General features: G+C 55.2%; 2 protein-coding genes across 15 annotated transcripts in view; both read left to right on the top strand.

The window, feature by feature from the left end:
• Positions 1-7,988, top strand: part of EPB41L1 (erythrocyte membrane protein band 4.1 like 1) — a 63,954-nt gene extending 55,966 nt beyond the window's left edge. For 9 of the 14 annotated variants that reach the window (XM_072916907.1, XM_072916909.1, XM_072916911.1 and 6 more), the window contains 7 exons: positions 309-401; positions 776-859; positions 1,048-1,110; positions 2,010-2,105; positions 2,957-3,037; positions 3,883-3,999; positions 5,115-7,988. In XM_072916907.1, the coding sequence (XP_072773008.1) occupies positions 309-401; positions 776-859; positions 1,048-1,110; positions 2,010-2,105; positions 2,957-3,037; positions 3,883-3,999; positions 5,115-5,123 (543 nt within the window). In that variant the 3' untranslated portion in view covers positions 5,124-7,988. Of the gene's footprint in view, positions 1-308; positions 402-775; positions 860-1,047; positions 1,111-2,009; positions 2,106-2,956; positions 3,038-3,353; positions 3,542-3,882; positions 4,000-5,114 lie in introns of those variants that run through there. The other 5 variants (XM_072916906.1, XM_072916916.1, XM_072916908.1 and 2 more) reach the window with 3 other exon arrangements.
• A 1,371-nt stretch (positions 7,989-9,359) lies between these two features.
• AAR2 (AAR2 splicing factor) lies at positions 9,360-15,381 on the top strand. Its single transcript, XM_030288651.4, has 3 exons — positions 9,360-10,168; positions 11,703-11,932; positions 14,340-15,381. The coding sequence occupies exons 1-3, from the start codon at positions 9,421-9,423 to the stop codon at positions 14,505-14,507; spliced, it is 1,146 nt and encodes a 381-aa protein (XP_030144511.1). The 5' UTR covers positions 9,360-9,420; the 3' UTR covers positions 14,508-15,381.
• The last annotated feature ends 1,160 nt before the right edge of the window (positions 15,382-16,541 follow it).

The following is a 16,541-nucleotide window of genomic DNA, read 5'->3' as shown; positions in this document are numbered from 1 at the left end:
AGGGCACTGTGGGTGGTGCCTGTCTGCCCAGGGCAGCAGCCCAGCCCTGCTGTTTGCCTGGGTAGGACACACTGTGACATTCACAGAACATTGTGTGCATGGCACCTGTGGCACTGTGGCACCTGTGAAGGGGCTGGGGAGGGATGCCATGCCAGGGGCTGCTGCACCAGGAGCAGAGAATTGGAGTGGCTGGGTTGGAAGGGACCTTAAAGGTCTTTCCAGTGCCATGCCATGGACAGAGCACTCAGGGCTGCTGGCATCGTGCCCCCGGGCCTGGCTCTGCTGACTCTCTGCTGTTCCTCCTGCAGCCTTCAGCCCCAAAAGCAAATGCTGTGACTGTGAAGAAGCCCGAAGCAGAAGGCTCCACTCCCCATCGGGTCAGCATCACAGACACGGCCCAGGTGACATGGTGGCTCCTCAGAGGCTGAGCCCTGAGGCTTCCCAAAGCCTCAGCCCACCTAATTCTGTCCCTGGCAGCAGTGCTGGGAGGGCAGGGGCTTTGTGGGGTGGTTGGGGGTCTCTGTTCACCCTTGGCTTGCTGAAGTCTCCAAAAAACACAAACTAAAGCCCAGCCAGATATGTTTTCTGAGTGTCCCTGGCCCCACCTGCCATGCCTATAGTGAACATCAATAGTGGATGACAGCCACCAACTGTCTGTAGCTTCATGGCCCTCCCTGGCTTCCTCTGGCAGCAGGATGTGGCCACATTGTCCCTGCAAGTGTCACCCACTCCCTGGTGGCACCTTCAGGCTCATCTGGTTTCCTTTGCCCTGCAGGTGGACGGAGGCACCGCGGGCAGCAGGGACACCACCAGCAGCACTGCCCAGGCTGGCACCACAGAGACAGCGCTGGTGACCTCAGTAAGCGGGGCTGGCCTTGAGGGCGGGGGGCCACTGTCCCCTGCGGGGGTGACTGGGGCCAGCTGTGCTGGGGGGACCCTGCCCCACTGGGGGGACCCTGCCCCACTGGGGGTGTCCTTGGAGGGTGACACCTGCCATGTGTGCCCCATGCCAACACGAGCCAACGTGCCCGTCTGCTCTTCTTTCAGGATCACGGCACCAAGGCTGGCAAAGGAGCCGCTCCCACCACAGACCTTCGCTCCCTGTCACCGGTGAGGGGGCACCTGGTGCCACCAGCAAGGCCAAGCTGGGGAAGGCAACTCTCTGGGGCTGGGAGTGGGAGTGGGAGTGGGTCCCACTGGGCCCTGCTGTGTTCCCAGCACTGGCAGCTGGCTGCTGTGTTGGTACTGGAAAGGGAAGAAGGATGCTCGGAAGTTTGGGGAGCAAGAAGTCAGGAGACCTTGACCTGTGGGCTTTTTCCTATGCTAGATCCGTACCTTGAGCATCTGCCTGAGGAGGGTAATTCCCAAAAATTCCTCAGTCCCTGGGGCAGTGGGCTGGGATGCATTTAGCCCTGGGTGTCCTGCAGGGTCACCCAAGACCACCCACAAAGTCTCCTGACTCCCAGTGGAGGTGATGGCCACCAACCATCCTGCTCAGCACAGCCCTTCCTCTGGAAAGGGATTTCTTACTCCACCCCTTCATTTTTAGGGGTCCAGCCTGGCCAAACACCAGATGCTGCCCCGGGCTCATTTCTTTGTGCTGCAGGAAGAACAGAGCTGGCACTGGAGCTGGGGTACCAGTGCATCCTTCCCAGCCTTCCTTCCCAGCCCTTGGCATGCACAGTAGGATGGACAGAGGCAGAGGCAGCCTGTGAACTCTGTGCTAGAGTGGCCCTGAGGGTGTGCAGGGAAGAGCCAAAAGCAGCCATGAGACCCTCTGCCCCCTGCAGAAGCCCTCTCCAGCCTGGGATACCTGTGGAAACCTCTCCCTGACCCTCCAAGCCCTTGGTGCAGTTGGAAGCACAACTGAATTGCCTTTTTCCCTTGCCATCTGTCCCCTCCCGTGCTTGGCTGAGAGGGTACACCCCAGCAGGGAGGTCCTGGCTGGCTGGGAGCTGGGCTGTGGCTCCTGCAGGATGTCCCCTGAGTGCACTGCTCGTGTCCCACAGATCTCGGGCGGCTCCGCTGGCAAGGAGGTGCTCACCAGCATATTCAGTGCCACTGCAGAAACGCTCTCCACCTCCACCACCACCCACGTTACCAAGGTGAGAGCAGCTCCAGGGCTTCCTGAAGGCCACTGGAATTAGGGGTGGGTGGATTTATATTGTGCCAGGTAGAGCAGAAAGGGCCCCTCTCCTTCCAACAAGCCAAGAGCTGTGTGCTATCCCATGGGAGTGGCGATCCCACAGAGGCTCTGTGCCCTGGGTGCTGCCTGTCCCATCCAGCCAGGCGTGAGCACAGCAGGCAGGCACAGCCAGGGGTGTGCAGTCAGCAGGGCAGGCCAGGGGTGGGAGGTGAAGAAGTCGAGGCTGCAGCAGAAGGTCTTACCAGTGGCTGTTGCATCCCCAGATTAAATACACGCTTTTCTTCCAGGGAAAAGGGGACAGGATGGGAGGAAATGGCCTCAAGTTGCACCAGGGGAAGTTTAGATTTGGTATTAGGGAAAATTTTGTCAGAGAAAGGTGGTTGGGCACTGGCACAGGCTGCCCAGGGCAGTGGTGGAGTCTCATCCCTGGAGGGGTTTCAAAGATGTGTAGCTGTGGCACCTGGGGACATGGTCAGTGGTGGCCTTGGCAGTGCTGGGGGAACAGTTTCCCTTGGTAATCTCAGAGAGCTTTGCCAGCCTCAGTGATTCCATGATTCTATAAAGATAGCAGCAGCTCTGGGGGGGAGCTGAGCATGAGGAGGGTGCATGGCACCTGCCCCAGCCCTTCTCCTTCCCCCGTGGGGCTGCTGTGTGCCACACTTCTCCCTGAGTCAAGGGCAGTGGGAGCTCTGCTGAATCAAGGGGCAGTTCCTGAGGGGATGCTGGTGCTGTTCCTGCTCCCATGGCAGAGTTCCCCTGCCTGGAGCTGGCTCTGGGACAGGGGTGAGAGCTCTCCTTCTCCTCACACAGACTGTGAAAGGAGGGTTCTCCGAGACCCGGATAGAGAAGCGCATCATCATCACGGGAGATGAAGATGTGGACCAGGACCAGGTAGGAGCAGGATGCCCTGCCTTTGCCCAGTTCTGGCTGTCCCTGGATGCAGCACTGCATGTTTCTACTTCTAGCTGAACCTGTTTACTGCTTTTGTCCAAAAACTGACCACCGAGGCCCCAGACCTGTCCAGCAGGGCAGGTTCCCATGGGTGCAGTGACCCTCAGGCCATCTGCCACATGAAGCCATGGCAAAGGCCACATCCCAGTACAGAACAGAGTGATGGTGTCACTTTTTTATGGTCATAAACATATTTCTAGGTGCCCTTTCTCTGCTGAAATACTCCAAAGTGACCCAGGTCACCTCTCTCTTCCAGCACAATCCCACTACAGGCTGAGTCTCTCCAGGTGATGGTGCCTCAGTGTCAGAGAAAAAATGTGACACACTTTTGTGATGAAATAACAAAGGCTGACGCAAATCTCATTTTCCTGTGGCCTCACCCTTTGGGATTTGTTACTTAAGAAAAAAATAAAAAGATAAAATAAATAAAAGGCTCTAAATTAATTTTTAGAATGATGATAATGAATTTGATAATTCCTGTAGATTTTTCTAGTGTTTTCCTTTGCCCAGGTTTCAGTAGCACATCTGTACAGAAAAACAGCAGAGAAAGGCAGCTCATGAGGGCTCCCAATCATGGATGAATTCCCAATCATGCTGGATTCCCATGCTGGGCTTCAGCCTCGTCTGCCAGGCTGCTGTGGGTTCAGCTCTGAACCCCTGCATTCCTATCCTGGAATCCGACTCTGCTCCCTGGAATCCTACTCAGCTGCTTTCTGGCTGCAGTCAGGGTGCCTGATTGCAGGAGAGGGAGGATGAATGCTCTCTCTCACCCTTCTGCTTTCCAGGCACTGGCTTTAGCAATCAAAGAGGCAAAACTCCAGCACCCTGACATGCTGGTAACCAAAGCTGTGGTGTACAGAGAAACAGAGCCCTCTCCAGAGGAAAGGGACAAGAAACCTCAGGTAGGTGGAGCAGCTGCCAGGGGTGATGTACAGCTGCTGGTAATGGGGGTGTAATAGGTCACGATCTCTGGTCCCCACCAGCCACAGATACTGGCATCGTGGCTCTGGGCACGGCCACCTGGTTGTGGTCAGGAAACCACTACCATGTCACTGAAAGCAGTGCTGTGGATGTCACCCTGCTGTCCTGCTCAGCACAGGGCTCAGAGGCATTTGATGTCAAAAGGAAAGGACCTGGAAAGGACCTGCTCGTCCCCCTGGAGTGGGGAAGGGTTTGAGGGGACCTCAGGTTTGTGGATAGGCTGAGGCACATGTCTACAGATTATGCAAAGCCAAAGTATCAGACCAATGGTGGCAAAAATGATAATTTCTTTACAAAAACTCTACAGATTTTCAGTCCCACTCAGATCCTCAGGCTGGGTTTTTATACACACAGAGGTATATAGGCAGCAGCACACAAGGTTTGCACCTCCCTGCAGACCCCCCAAAGCTGTCACAGTCCCAGACACTTCTCTAGGGCTTGGGGGGTCCTGCACCACCCTAAACCCCCTATTTGACCCCATTCCCCCCTGTCAGCCAGGAGATGCGGCTCCTCTGGGTTGGCACAGCCACCAGACCCTGTGTGGGAGCAGTGGGGACAGAGGTGGAGAGGAGAGGGAACAGTTTGGGGGCTCTGGCAGCAGCCAGGCTGCAGGTGCATTTGGAGGGGCTCCTCAGAACTGGGATTGTCCATTTCTTTATCATATGAAGGTTCTGATTGGCAGCTTTTAAGCCTGGAAAAGCGACCAGCAATGCAGCTGGGAAGCTCATGAGAGGCTGGTGGAGCTGCCTTATCCTGTCCCACAGTACAAACAAGTCCAGACATTCCTGCATCCCATAGGATCCACCCAGTTTTAGTGGAATGGCTTAAAGTGAGGGAGCGGCAGCTCCCCTCATGTCCTTCATGCACCAACACCAGCCCAGTGCCTGAATTCCTGCCAATTACCAGAGCTCCTGCTAACTAAATGTAAACTGTGGCCCCAAGTGTTTGCAAAGTTTCTATCCAGTGCCTTCATCCAAAGAGGAGCCTCCATGGACTGGCACTCCATGACTTGGTCCTTTCTATCTGCCTTGCACAGGAATCTTGACCAACATGTTCCTGGAAGCCAACATCTATATTCAAACCTGGAGAACAGGGGAGAAGGAGCCTTCATGCTGGATTTGTCAGCAAGACATAGACATCCTGGCTGCAATGTTCATGGCAAGAGACAAAAATTTTTAAAAAAGGAATAGCAAATATATTATATATATATATACATACATACATATATATATATATAAAAACAGGAAACAAAATGCATCCTTGCACTGCTGCTATATGCTGGAAACAAATAGCAAACAACACCACCAACAAACAAAGGCAACCCTCTGCAGATAAATTGAAGAATTTCCTGGATTGGTGATCAAATCAGATTTAAAAAGTCATAATAATAACCATAATCTTGGTAACAATACAATAAGCCACCATCTTGCATGTTACATGAAAGGACACACAATCATGAGTTCATTTGTTGCACACTGAATGGAAAGGAAAACTGCTTTGCAACAAAGCAAGTAAGCAAACTGAAGTAAAAAACCGCAAGCAGAAGCAAAACCATTCCCCACCTCTGGAAAGAAGAGAGAAAAACATTGAAGTTATGACCTTAGAGTTATTTTCCAATTCACAAGTGTCGTTTCACCCTTCTCTTCATTCCATGCTGGTTTTTTGCATTTTTGGGGGTGTTCTGTTAAATTTTCCCCTTCCCTTCCTTATCTTCTCTGTGCACTTGTCCAACCTCTTGTTCTCTGAAGGTATTTAGGAATGGGTTTCATTTCAAACAAAAGCAAATGATATGTACATGGTTTCTCATCTCTAACGAGCAGCCTGTGGGGTTTCATATGGATGTGCATTTCAGTTCTGTATATTATTCTATATAACGGAGGGGGAGGGAGGGAACAATGCTGAAATAATTCAACAGTGATGGTACAGACGGTGCCAACATTTTGAAATTGTTAACTCTTGGATTGACTGTGGTTGGTGTACTTGGAGACCCAGATCACACGTGGGACTCTGAGTCCCACAAGAAGGAATGGGAAAGGTTTTGGCTGCTGCTGGCTGGGGGGAAGGCGAGGGGGTGAAGGACAGGAATGTCCTGCCGGTGGTCTGCAGTGTGTGGAGGTGAGGTTTGGAGGAGCACGGAAGGCTCCAGCTCCAGCCGGAGGCAGGATGGGCTCCCATCCCAGCCCCAGAGCCAGAGCTGCCCCCAGGGTCAGCTGGGACCGAGGCAGGAGCCGCAGGGCTCGGGGCTCCCTGCAGGAGCCCTGCAGTAGTGGGGTGGCTTTGCTTTGTTTCTGGTTCCCAGTAATGCAGGTTCTTGAGTTTTTCAGTAGGTCAAAGTCAGAGGGGCTGTTTGTGCCCTGCCTCCCCCAGTACCAGGGCTGTGATGGCAGCGCTGGGGACAGCGCTGGCAGGGCCATGGCAGTGCTGCCCTGTCTGCCGGGGGATGGGCAGGGCAGGGAGCGTGCTGTGTCCATCCCTGCAGAGTGTCCCCAGCATTCCAGGCTGGATGATGGATGGGAGAGCCCAGGAGGCGTCAGTGGGGCTGCTCCCAGCTCGGCCTTCAGCCACAGGCTCCCTCCAGGGCTGCCTTTGGAAGGGGATCGTGGGCCAAGCCCAGGGCCCCGTACACTGTGAACCAGGCAGTTCAGGTAGGCTCCCAACCAAAACCAGAAAGGAAAGGAGAGAAATGGGTTTCCTTCTTGGAATTGTCTCTAGCTCCTGCAGAAACTGAAGGAGCCATGATTCTGCACCATTTTGCCTTTAGTCTCCCACCCCTCAGACAGGCTGTGCCCAGGACCAGGTGTGTTCTGCCAGGCCTTGCCAGGGCTCACAGGGTGCCCAAGCAGGAGCTCCTGAGCCAGGAGGATGCCGTGGGCAGACCCTGCTCCCACTTGTCCCAGGAGGGAGCTGCTCCCTGGCAGCTGCTCACCAGTGAGTGTTCTCCTGGCAGAGAGGCTTCTCCTGCAAGGCATGGAAGGCGAGAGCACAGGGGCTGCTGGCAGTGCCCATCCCCAGCTGCCAGGCACACGTCTCCAGAGAGCACAGCCCCAGCCTCGCAGCACTTCGGGCAGTTGCACAGAGGCTCCTTTTCTCTCGTTTGTTTTCCCGGTGCACCCCAGCCAGCTGTGCCCAGCAGTGGCACTGCCAAGGTGGCGCAGGGCCGGGCTCTGCCCGCCGTGCTGGCGTTCAGCAGTACATGGCACAGTTTGGGGCCAGGGGAGCCCACCTGGCTGGGGCCCTCCCCAGCCCCCAGCCCGCCCGAGGCCGCTGTGACCCTGCAGAGTTGCTGCTGGCCTTGTGCCCAGCCTGGGAAGCGAAGGCTCCCATGGGATTGAGCAGAATGAGGCTCCCTGTGCACTTGGGCTGAGGGAGTTCTGTTTGCAGTGAGCAGCCCCTGGCTCCCACAGCGTGTTCATCAGTGGCACTGTCCAAACCTTTTTTTTTTTTTTCTTAAAAAAAAAAGAATAAAAGCAAAGGAAAAAAAGCTCACTGCTTGTTCTCCTGGTGACTTGCAGCTTTCTGCTGCTCAGCCCCAGCCTGCCCATCACCACTCTCTGTTCTGGATAGCTGGTCACTGCTTTTTTCTTCCAGGGGCCATTTCTGTGGAAAGGGGTGGAAGACATGAGTGCCTGTTTTTACCCAATCCCACAAATTCATTCTGAACCTGGCCTGCGATTGCATGAGTAATAACAGTAACAATAATAATAATAATAATATTTATTTTTATTTGAGAAGCACCTTACCAACCAACTGCAACGCTCTGTTGTTCCTTCACTAACTCTCCTTTTCTCTTCCCTTGTTCTCCCTCGCCCCCTTTGGTCATACTCCTTTTCAGTGCTCAGTGGTGTATGCGTGTGTGCTCACTGTTCTTGTATTCAATAAAAGTGAAATAAATGTGTTTGATGCTAAATCAGCCTGGGGCCTCGGTTAACTCTTTCCTGCTGAGAAGATGGAGACGTGAAGAGGGAACCTTGCAACAGGGAGCACTGCACATGGAAATACCAGGCTTTGTCTAAAGAGAAGATTGTAGAAATCACAGAATCCCAGAATGGTTTGGGATGGAAGGGAATATAAAGCTCACCCTGTTCCATCCCCTGCCACAGACAGGGTCACCTTTGACTAGACCAGGGTGCTCCAAACCCCATCCAGGCTAGCCTTCAACAATTCCAGGGATCCAGGGGCAGCCACAGCTGCTCTGGCCGACCTGTACCAAGGCCTCCCCACCCTCACAGGGAAGAATTCCCTCCCAATATCCCATCTAACCCTGCCCTCTGGCAGTGGGAAGTCATTCCCTATGTCCTGGCATTCCAGGCCCTTGTCCCAGGTCCCTCTCCAGCTCTCCCAGAGGCCCTTTAGGCCCTGCAAAGGGCTCTGAGGTCTCCTGGAGCCTTTAATTTTCCAGCTGAGCACCCCCAGCTCTCCCAGCCTGGCTCCAGAGCAGAGGGCTCCAGCCCATTTGAGCATCTCCATGGCCACCCCCGGACTCATTCCAACATCTCTGCACCCCTCCAGCGCTGCAGAGCCCAGAGCTGGACACAGTTCTGCGGGTGGGCTCTCAGCACACCAAGGGCAGATGATGTTGCCAGGTCGGGAATTGCGGCTGGTGGAGCCGGGAGCGGCTTCGTGTGGCGGGTGCTGAGCCTCGGGCCTGTGAGAATGCTCGGGATGCGGCGGGAGCTGCCCATCCCTGCGGACCCCGGCCCTGCCTTGTCCTGGAAGGGAGGACGTGGTGCTGGGGCAGTGTCTGTGTCACGGTGAGGGTCTCCGTGAGGGTCACCGTGTCTGTCCCGGGGGCTTCTCGCTCCATCAGTCCGTCTGTCCCGCTGCGGGGCTGGGAGCACGGGGGGCCCAGGGGAATGGCAGGCGGCTGGAGGGACTGGCGACCGGTTTTGGGAACAATGGGTCAGCGGGGGCAGCCGCCAGCCACGGAGAGGCAGAAGGGGCAGCGGGGGCCGGGGGCTGAGGCTGGGCCCCAGGGGACAGGGACGGAGCGGCACCGCTCGGAGGCAGCTCCCGCAGGCGGGCCGGGACCGGGGCCGTGGGGCCGGGGAGCCGGGGCCGGGGCCGGGGGGCCGGGGCCGGGGGGCCGGGGCCGGGGCCGGGGGGCCGGGGCCGGGGGGCCGGGGCCGGGGGGCCGGGGCCGGGGGGCCGGGGCCGGGGGGCCGGGGGGCCGGGGCCGGGGCCGGGGCCGGGGCCGGGGCCGGGGGGCCGGGGCCGGGGCCGGGGCCGGGGCCGGGGCCGGGGCCGGGGGGCCGGGGCCGGGGCCGGGGCCGGGCGGCGCGGAGGCTCCTCCCGCGCCGGGCCCGGATGTCCGGGCAGCGCCGCCGCTCTCGGTGCGGCCCGGCATGGCGGCGCCGCGGCCGGACCCCGAGCTGGCCCGGCAGCTCTTCTTCGAGGGCGCGGCCGTGGTGGTGCTGGACGTGCCCGAGGGCACCGAGTTCGGCATCGACTACAGCGCGTGGGCCGTGGGGCCGCGGTTCCGCGGCGTGAAGATGGTGCCGCCGGGGCTGCACTTCGTGCACTGCAGCGCGGCCGGCGCCGGCGGGCGGGACGCGGGGCCGCGCTCCGGCCGCTTCCTCAGCCTGCGGCGCCGCGAGGTGCGGGTGCTGCGCTGGGACCCCGCGGGCGAGGCCGTGCGGCCCGAGCCGCCCGAGCAGGGCGAGGCGCTGCGGGACAGCCTGCGGGAGCTGGACCCCTTCCTGGGGCCCTACCCCTACGAGACGCTGAAGAAGTGGGTGTCGCTGAGCAGCTTCATCAGCGAGGCGGCGGCCGAGGAGCTGCAGCCCGAGAGCGGCCAGATCTGCGCCTTCGCCGAGGTGCTGCCCGAGGCGGCGGGGCGGCACACGCGGGACCGCGCCGGGCAGCGCCGGCCGCCGCTGGGCGCCGAGTGCCGCAGCTACGCCGAGGGCCTGGCCCGCCTGCCCCGCATGCGGCCGCGGGCCGGCACCCAGATCCGCTTCTCCGAGCTGCCCCGGCAGGCCTTCCCCGACGGAGCCAGCCCCGAGGAGATCACCCGGCACAGCATGGACCTGAGCTACGCCCTGCAGCGTGTGATGGAGCAGCGCTACCCCGGCCGGCCGCTGGGCCTGCTCGGTGAGCGCCCGGGGAAATGGCATTTCTGTGCTCCGGGTGGGACCTCTGCCGGCTCCCTGGCGCGCCGAGGGCTCTCTTCAGCGCAGGACAGAAGTTTGGGCAGTTTAGCAGCCACAGGGGCTGTTCCCATTGCCTGCGGGAGACTGAGGCCGGAGCTGCAGCTCTTCCCGAGGGGCAGCTGCGATCTCTCTTCTGTGTGACCGGGGAGAGCACCCGAGGGACCGGCTGGAGCCGTCAGGGGAAATTTAGCTTGGATATTAGGAAAAGGTTCTCCCCCCAGAGGTGCGGGCACTGCCCAGGCTCCCCAGGGGATGGGCACAGCCCCGAGAGCTGCAGGAGCATTGGGACAGCGCTGCCAGGGGTGCCCAGGGTGGGGCTGTTGGGGGGTCTGGGCAGGGACGGGGGCTGGGCTGGGTGTCCCTCCCGACTCGTCATATTCTGTAATTCTGTTCTATGGCTCTGGTGTGGGAACATGGTGCTGCAGCCCTGATTGCCCCGATGAAGTCAAAAGCAGCCCTCACAAGTGGCCCTGGCACCTCAGCTGTTCAGGGAACCTCGTGAGGACAGCTCTGACAGAGTCCTGAGAGCATCGAGTGGGGATGGGCACCCCCAGCCCCTTGTTCCTGTTTGGTTGGGCAGGAGCTGTGGGCCTGGTGGTTCCTACGGCAGGGCCTGGCCCCTCCTGGCCGTGCTCCGTGTGCTGCTGGTGGCGGTGACAGTGACAGTGACAGTGGCAGTGACAGTGGCAGTGACAGTGGCAGTGACAGTGGCAGTGACAGTGGCAGTGTCCGGGCTGTGCCAGCCCTGCTGTGGGGGCACCGCACCTCCCGGAGCTCAGCTGCTCCCCAGCCTGCTTTGCAGCCTGTGGTACAAATAAATGCTGGGTTTGTGGAGGTCCTGGAGCAGGGATTTGTTTTGTTGCAGGATGGAGGGAGAAGCCCTCCCAGGTTTGGAATAAGCCTTTGTTTGTCCCTTCTTCCATTTTTTTGTACATTAACATTATACAATTTATTCTTTTTCAAAATTACCAAAGACAGCTGTAGGATGTAGAGAGAACAAATTACCTTAGGGAATGGTGGGAAAGCAGCTGATACAAGCATCCAGTGTGATGAGCCCTGGCTCTTAATTCAGCAAGACAAACACACTCGTTGAGGCACTGCTGATCTCTCCCAGAACTCCAGGACAGTGCTGTTTGCAGTCCCGTGTGGTGCTGGACACTCAGCACTGGCAGGCTGAACACTCACAGAATAACAGCAGGGTCTGCCTTGATGTTTGGGGCTGTTTGGTGTTGTTTGCTGTCTGTAGAGTCCCTCCCCAGTGCTGATAATCAAATTACAGGTGACCTGCCCCGTTCTGCTTTGTTTTGCTCCAGCTGAAGAGCAGCACAGGGTCAGTGTTTGAGGTATGAATGCACTTTGCAAAAGCCAAACCAGAGTTTAGAAACCATTTGCAGAGCTTTGTGTATGACACATTCCCAGGATATCTGTTTAGTCTTACATGTTTTGTTTTGTTTCCCTTCTCTGAACCCACACAGCTGAGTTGCAGTTTGCCTTCATCTGCTTCCTGATTGGGAACGTGTATGATGCCTTTGAGCACTGGAAGAGGCTCCTGAACATCCTGTGCCGCTCAGAGGAAGCCATAGGGAAGTACCAAGACCTTTACATCAACCTCATTTCCGTGCTCTACCACCAGCTCAACGAGATCCCAGCAGATTTTTTTGTGGACATTGTCTCCCAGGACAACTTTTTAACCAGCACCTTACAGGTGTGTTTGTGGCTGTTCCCTGGGAAGCTGAGTGGGAGGGAAGGCAGTGTCAAATTTGGGGTGAAGCTGCCAAAGGAATTAAGCTGCATGGGAGGCGGGAACCTGTCTAAGCACACAGGGCTTTACTTTGCCTTTTTCCCTCTGTTATTCAGCAAGAAATTCAGCTCAACAGCTACAAGAGAGGCTGGGCAAGTGCAATGTGGTGTCTGTTTGTTTAATTTTTCCAGAATGCCGTTCATTCTTCAAAAGAAAAAACAACAACAAAACTTTGGCATGAAGGACTGATGATGCTGATTTTTGGAATGGTGTGCTCAGTGTGCAGGGAAGCTGCAGCAAAGCCTTAGTGAGCGAAGGGCAGTGATAGTGTTTAAGCAGTTTTTCCATTCCTTAGCACAGCTGAGGATTTCCTGTAGTCAGGTTCTTCTCCAGAGGGAATTTATGGTTATTCCAAAATGCAAAAGATGCTGCTTCTGCTGAGACAGGTGGGGCAGATATGTAGCTCAGCCCAGTGAAAGCAGTTACTCCACTACTGGTGACAGTGCTGGCAGTGCAGCAAACTGGCTTAGTTTATATAACAAGCCCAAATCAGACACACTGATAAAGCTGAGCAACGGGAACCAGCCCAGCAAGAAGCTCTGCTGCAGGTGCAGTTCCATCCCTGTCCTTGTTGACCCAACTTCTTGCTGTACTTTTGGGGAAGGTGAAGGTTTTTGGGCTTAATTGCTGGGTAAAATGTTTTGGGAAGCATTGCCTTAATCAAGTGGCTTTCAGATTTTTCAGTTGTGATTCTTACAAGTCTCGGGAGGGTTTTAATGTACATTTTATATTTGGTAGGTTTTTTCCATCCCACTACAGGACTGGACAGCCCAGGTGTGTTTGCAGCATGCTCAGAGCAGTGCTGCCAGTTCACAGCAGTACCCAGAATATTCTCCAACCAGCCATTCTCTCCCCCTGAGGGGAATTTGGGAATCCCTTATTGCTGCTTCTGGCTGCCTGAGTCTTGTCCATGCCTGGGCTCCCTCAGTCTGTATTTCAGTCCCTCAGCAGGAGAGGGTGTCAGAATCACCCTGAAGCCCTGGCAGGAGTCACCACATTCCCAGTGACAAAGAAAAGCCTTGCAGACTGAGCCCTTCCTCACCAAGTTCTCCACTGCTCTGCTCCTGTGGGAGTTCTTGAAGTGGAGCCAGGGAAGCTCTGGGCCTTTCCTTATCCCCACCTCACACACACATCAGAATTCTCTGCCTCACTGGCCCTGGCCAGATGCTCAGAGCTGTGGGGAGGTCATTATCTGTGCAGCTCCTGCTCAGCTCTGCAAGCAGCAACTTCATTTTTGGAGTTTGATCCAAGGCAAGAAGAGCACAGTGCAGTCACCAGTGACTCTGCAGCCCTACCAGTGGTTAAAGAAAAAAAAAACAACTTGGTGAAATAAATAATTGAATGTGCAATTCATTGAGAAGAAGTGGGAAGTATAATCTAATAATTTTTTCCCTACCAGCAGTATTGCTGTCTAAGAGTTCTGTTAGAAAGAGGCAGTTTTCCAGTAGAATGAGCAAGAAAAAGGCAAATGCTCATCCACAAAGCAGTGAACTCTGCTGCTCATTGTCAGTGTTTTATCCAGCTTCCAGTAAATAAGAGGCTGCGTTTTCCCCAGAGGAGATTTCTTTTTATGGAAATTAGTTCTGGATCACAGGTTCAGGAGGAGCAGAACCAGGCTGGTTTGGGCTCTGGGGCTCAGTGTCCTGTTGATCACACAGATGATTTCCCAGCAGAGGCTGTGAATTTGTGACATGTTAATAGGTTTGTGTTTGGGGATGGAAGGCAGAGGTTCCTCCAGACTTCAGCACCCTGTGCACAAGGAAATGGCTGTGCTGGGGATAACCAAGCTTTTTCCAGAGAGCTCCCATTCTTTTCTGACATTCAAGGTATTTTCATTAAGTTTCCTCTATATCCTGAAGGCTTGGTAATACCATCTTACTAAAATACTTTGGGAGATCTGTGCCCATGGAAATGAGAGGTGCAATTATTTGCTGGCCTTTTGGACACTTGCTGGAAATCTGTCTACTAGTATTTGAATTTTTAAAAATACCTTCTGTCAAGATGTTTTCTGTAGCTCACACTTTGGCATATTTCAGAATTCCACAGTACAAATTCAGTTACAAACACACTCCTGCTTCACACAGAGTTCTCCCCTGAGTGCAGGTGTGTGGGATGCTGACAGTGGTGTTGAAGGCAGGATGGGCGTGGGCTGTGGGGTGAGAGGTGTGGCTTTGGTTGGGTCCCCCAGAGCTGCAGGTGTCCCAGGGTCCTAACCTGGCTCTGTCCTGGTGCTCCCTGGTGACTCTGTAGGGAGGAGGTGCCCAGCTGGTGCCATGGCTGGGCTCTCCCTGACCTCTGCTCTTTGTTTCAGGTGCTGTTCTCCTGCACATGCAGCTCTGCTGTGGATGAGGCTCTGAGGAAAAAGGCTGAGAAGTTCAAGGCTCACCTGACGAAGAAATTCAGATGGGACTTTGAGGCAGAGCCTGATGATTGTGCCCCTGTGGTGGTCGAGCTGCCTGAGGGTGTGCAGGTGGACTGAGCCAAAGGCCCCTTTAGGAGCAAAGAGCTTCTAAAATGACCTTTTCCTTCTTTTCTCCAACCTTGCCAGCTTCTTAAAGGCTGAGTCTGAAGGTGGTCCTCTTTCTTCTGGAGAAGCAGATGGGGGCAACCCAGGAGGATGCTGCGCTTCTTGAGGAGCCAAGAGGTGTTGGAGGAGTTTGAGTATTGGCATGTGGCAGCTTTTGACACTTTGGGGTTTTCCCAGCCCTTCTGCAGCATCTCCTCCTAGAGCACAAACCGCAGACAAAGTCACAGAGTCATTAAAGTTCTGAAACACCTTTTGATATCATGGAATTCACCCCTAAACCTGACAGTGCCACGATCCTCCTACACTCAGCTGTCCTCTCATCCCTGCTCCCCTCCTGCTGGGCTGGAGCTGATGCCCTGCTGCAGATGCAGACCTGGGAATGTGCAGCCCTCCTGTCACAGTGTGGCACAACTCCCTTTTCATTGGCGTGACAGATGAGTAATGCCAGGGTTGACTCCCACAATTAAAGGCAAATGTCATGTGAATATGTTAGGAGAAGTTTTATAGATTTATAGTTGTGTTTTACCCTCCCTGTGTGGTTATCAGGGACTGCCTGGCTTTGGGACATTTGGGAGGGTGGGGTTGCTACTCTGGCAGCACCTGACCTCCAGTCAGGATTTGGGAAGTGATCTCCACCGCTGGAGAGCGAAGAAGGAGTCGATGGACAGAACATTGGGAGGGGCTAAAGGGTTAAAAGGTGAAACCTCCACATGGCTGAGCACATGGTGGGGAAAATCCTTTGCTCCTAGCGCCATAATATTTTCTCCATTCAGTCTTGTGTTGTATTTTTGATAAGATTGTAATAAATCTTTTAAATGTTTTGAAAGTGAGTATTGATTTCTCACACTGGGGAGAAATTTAAAAAATTAAAGACATAAAAAACTTTGCTCAACCTCATCTGAGGTGTTGCTTGGGCCACTCCCCACTTCTGTTGATCTAGAATGCGTTTCAGAGTGTGGCGTGTGCTTTCAACAATTTCCTGACTTGTGAGGGAACAAGGAATTCCAAAAGTCTGGTGAACGCCCCAGTCCATCAGAAATGTGGCCAATTTTTGAGCTGTGTATGCAGGGCCATTGTTTCTCTGATGGTGACTTCCCTGTTGGTGCCAGCACCTCCTGCCCACTGCCGAGCACAGCAGGGCACGTCTGTCCCTCTGGGGGACTGTGATTCCGCCCTGGCACGGGAATCTCTCCTGGGGTGCCTCTGCAGCTCAGGCTGGTTTGTGCAGCCCCTGGCAGCAATGCCTGAGCCCTCGGGCAGCACTGACCTGTGGGTGTCAGATGTGAGCCAGGCCGGTCATTGTTTTCTAAAGCAAACTGAAGGTGAAAGGGAGCAGGTGGGAAAGTGCATAAAACTTGGCAGTGCTGTGGTTTTGAATCTGAGGTAAGCTCAGGGTTAAATTTTATTTGAACCAGCAATTCTTCCTTTGGGCTTTTGCTTGTCCTGCTTAGTAGTAAGTTGAATTTCTGTTCTTTGCTCAGTGTTTTGCTGTGGCAACCCTGCCTGTCTCTGCCCACTGTGGTTCAGTTCCAGTCTTTTGCAGGTTTTATTAGGTTTCCCTGGTGTTTGTTATTATTGTACCCTTATTTTTCTCCAGAAACAACACAATAGAAATCCATTTGTGCCTCCAACAGCTCCCAGGAGGGAGAGGTTTTCCAGGGTCTCTCAGACACACACCACCTTTGTTTGGAGCACTGTTTATATCTGCTGTGCTTTGGCAGCTGGACAGGGTCTGCCCCAGCTGCTGCAGATGGACTGGCTGGCACGGAGCTCCTGGAATATGGAAAAAGATGGAGTGGAGCTCCTTGATTCCTCTCTCTGAGAAGGAAATAATTCACTCCTGGTACTGCTGGTAGCTGTCAGTCTCAGTGGCTCGCTGGGCAGCCCTGCTCCTGCAAAAGGGATGTGCTCAGCTCTGCCACAGCCACTCCTGCTCCCCTCCAGAGCCTCCTGTCCTGCTCTGGGCTGGCATTTGGGGGCTGCCGT

Source organism: Taeniopygia guttata, chromosome 20, assembly GCF_048771995.1.
Source record: "Taeniopygia guttata chromosome 20, bTaeGut7.mat, whole genome shotgun sequence".
In the NCBI taxonomy this organism is placed as follows: Eukaryota; Metazoa; Chordata; class Aves; order Passeriformes; family Estrildidae; genus Taeniopygia; species Taeniopygia guttata.
This window is presented reverse-complemented; position numbering and strand designations above follow the sequence as displayed.

Excerpts from the sequence above, each read along its gene's own strand:
- AAR2 (XM_030288651.4), top strand. The coding sequence starts at position 9,421 with ATGGCGGCGCCGCGGCCGGACCCCGAGCTGGCCCGGCAGCTCTTCTTC. Across the intron at positions 10,169-11,702 it reads CCGGCCGCTGGGCCTGCTCG|CTGAGTTGCAGTTTGCCTTC; the intron begins GTGAGCGCCCGG and ends GAACCCACACAG. Across the intron at positions 11,933-14,339 it reads TTTTAACCAGCACCTTACAG|GTGCTGTTCTCCTGCACATG; the intron begins GTGTGTTTGTGG and ends TCTTTGTTTCAG.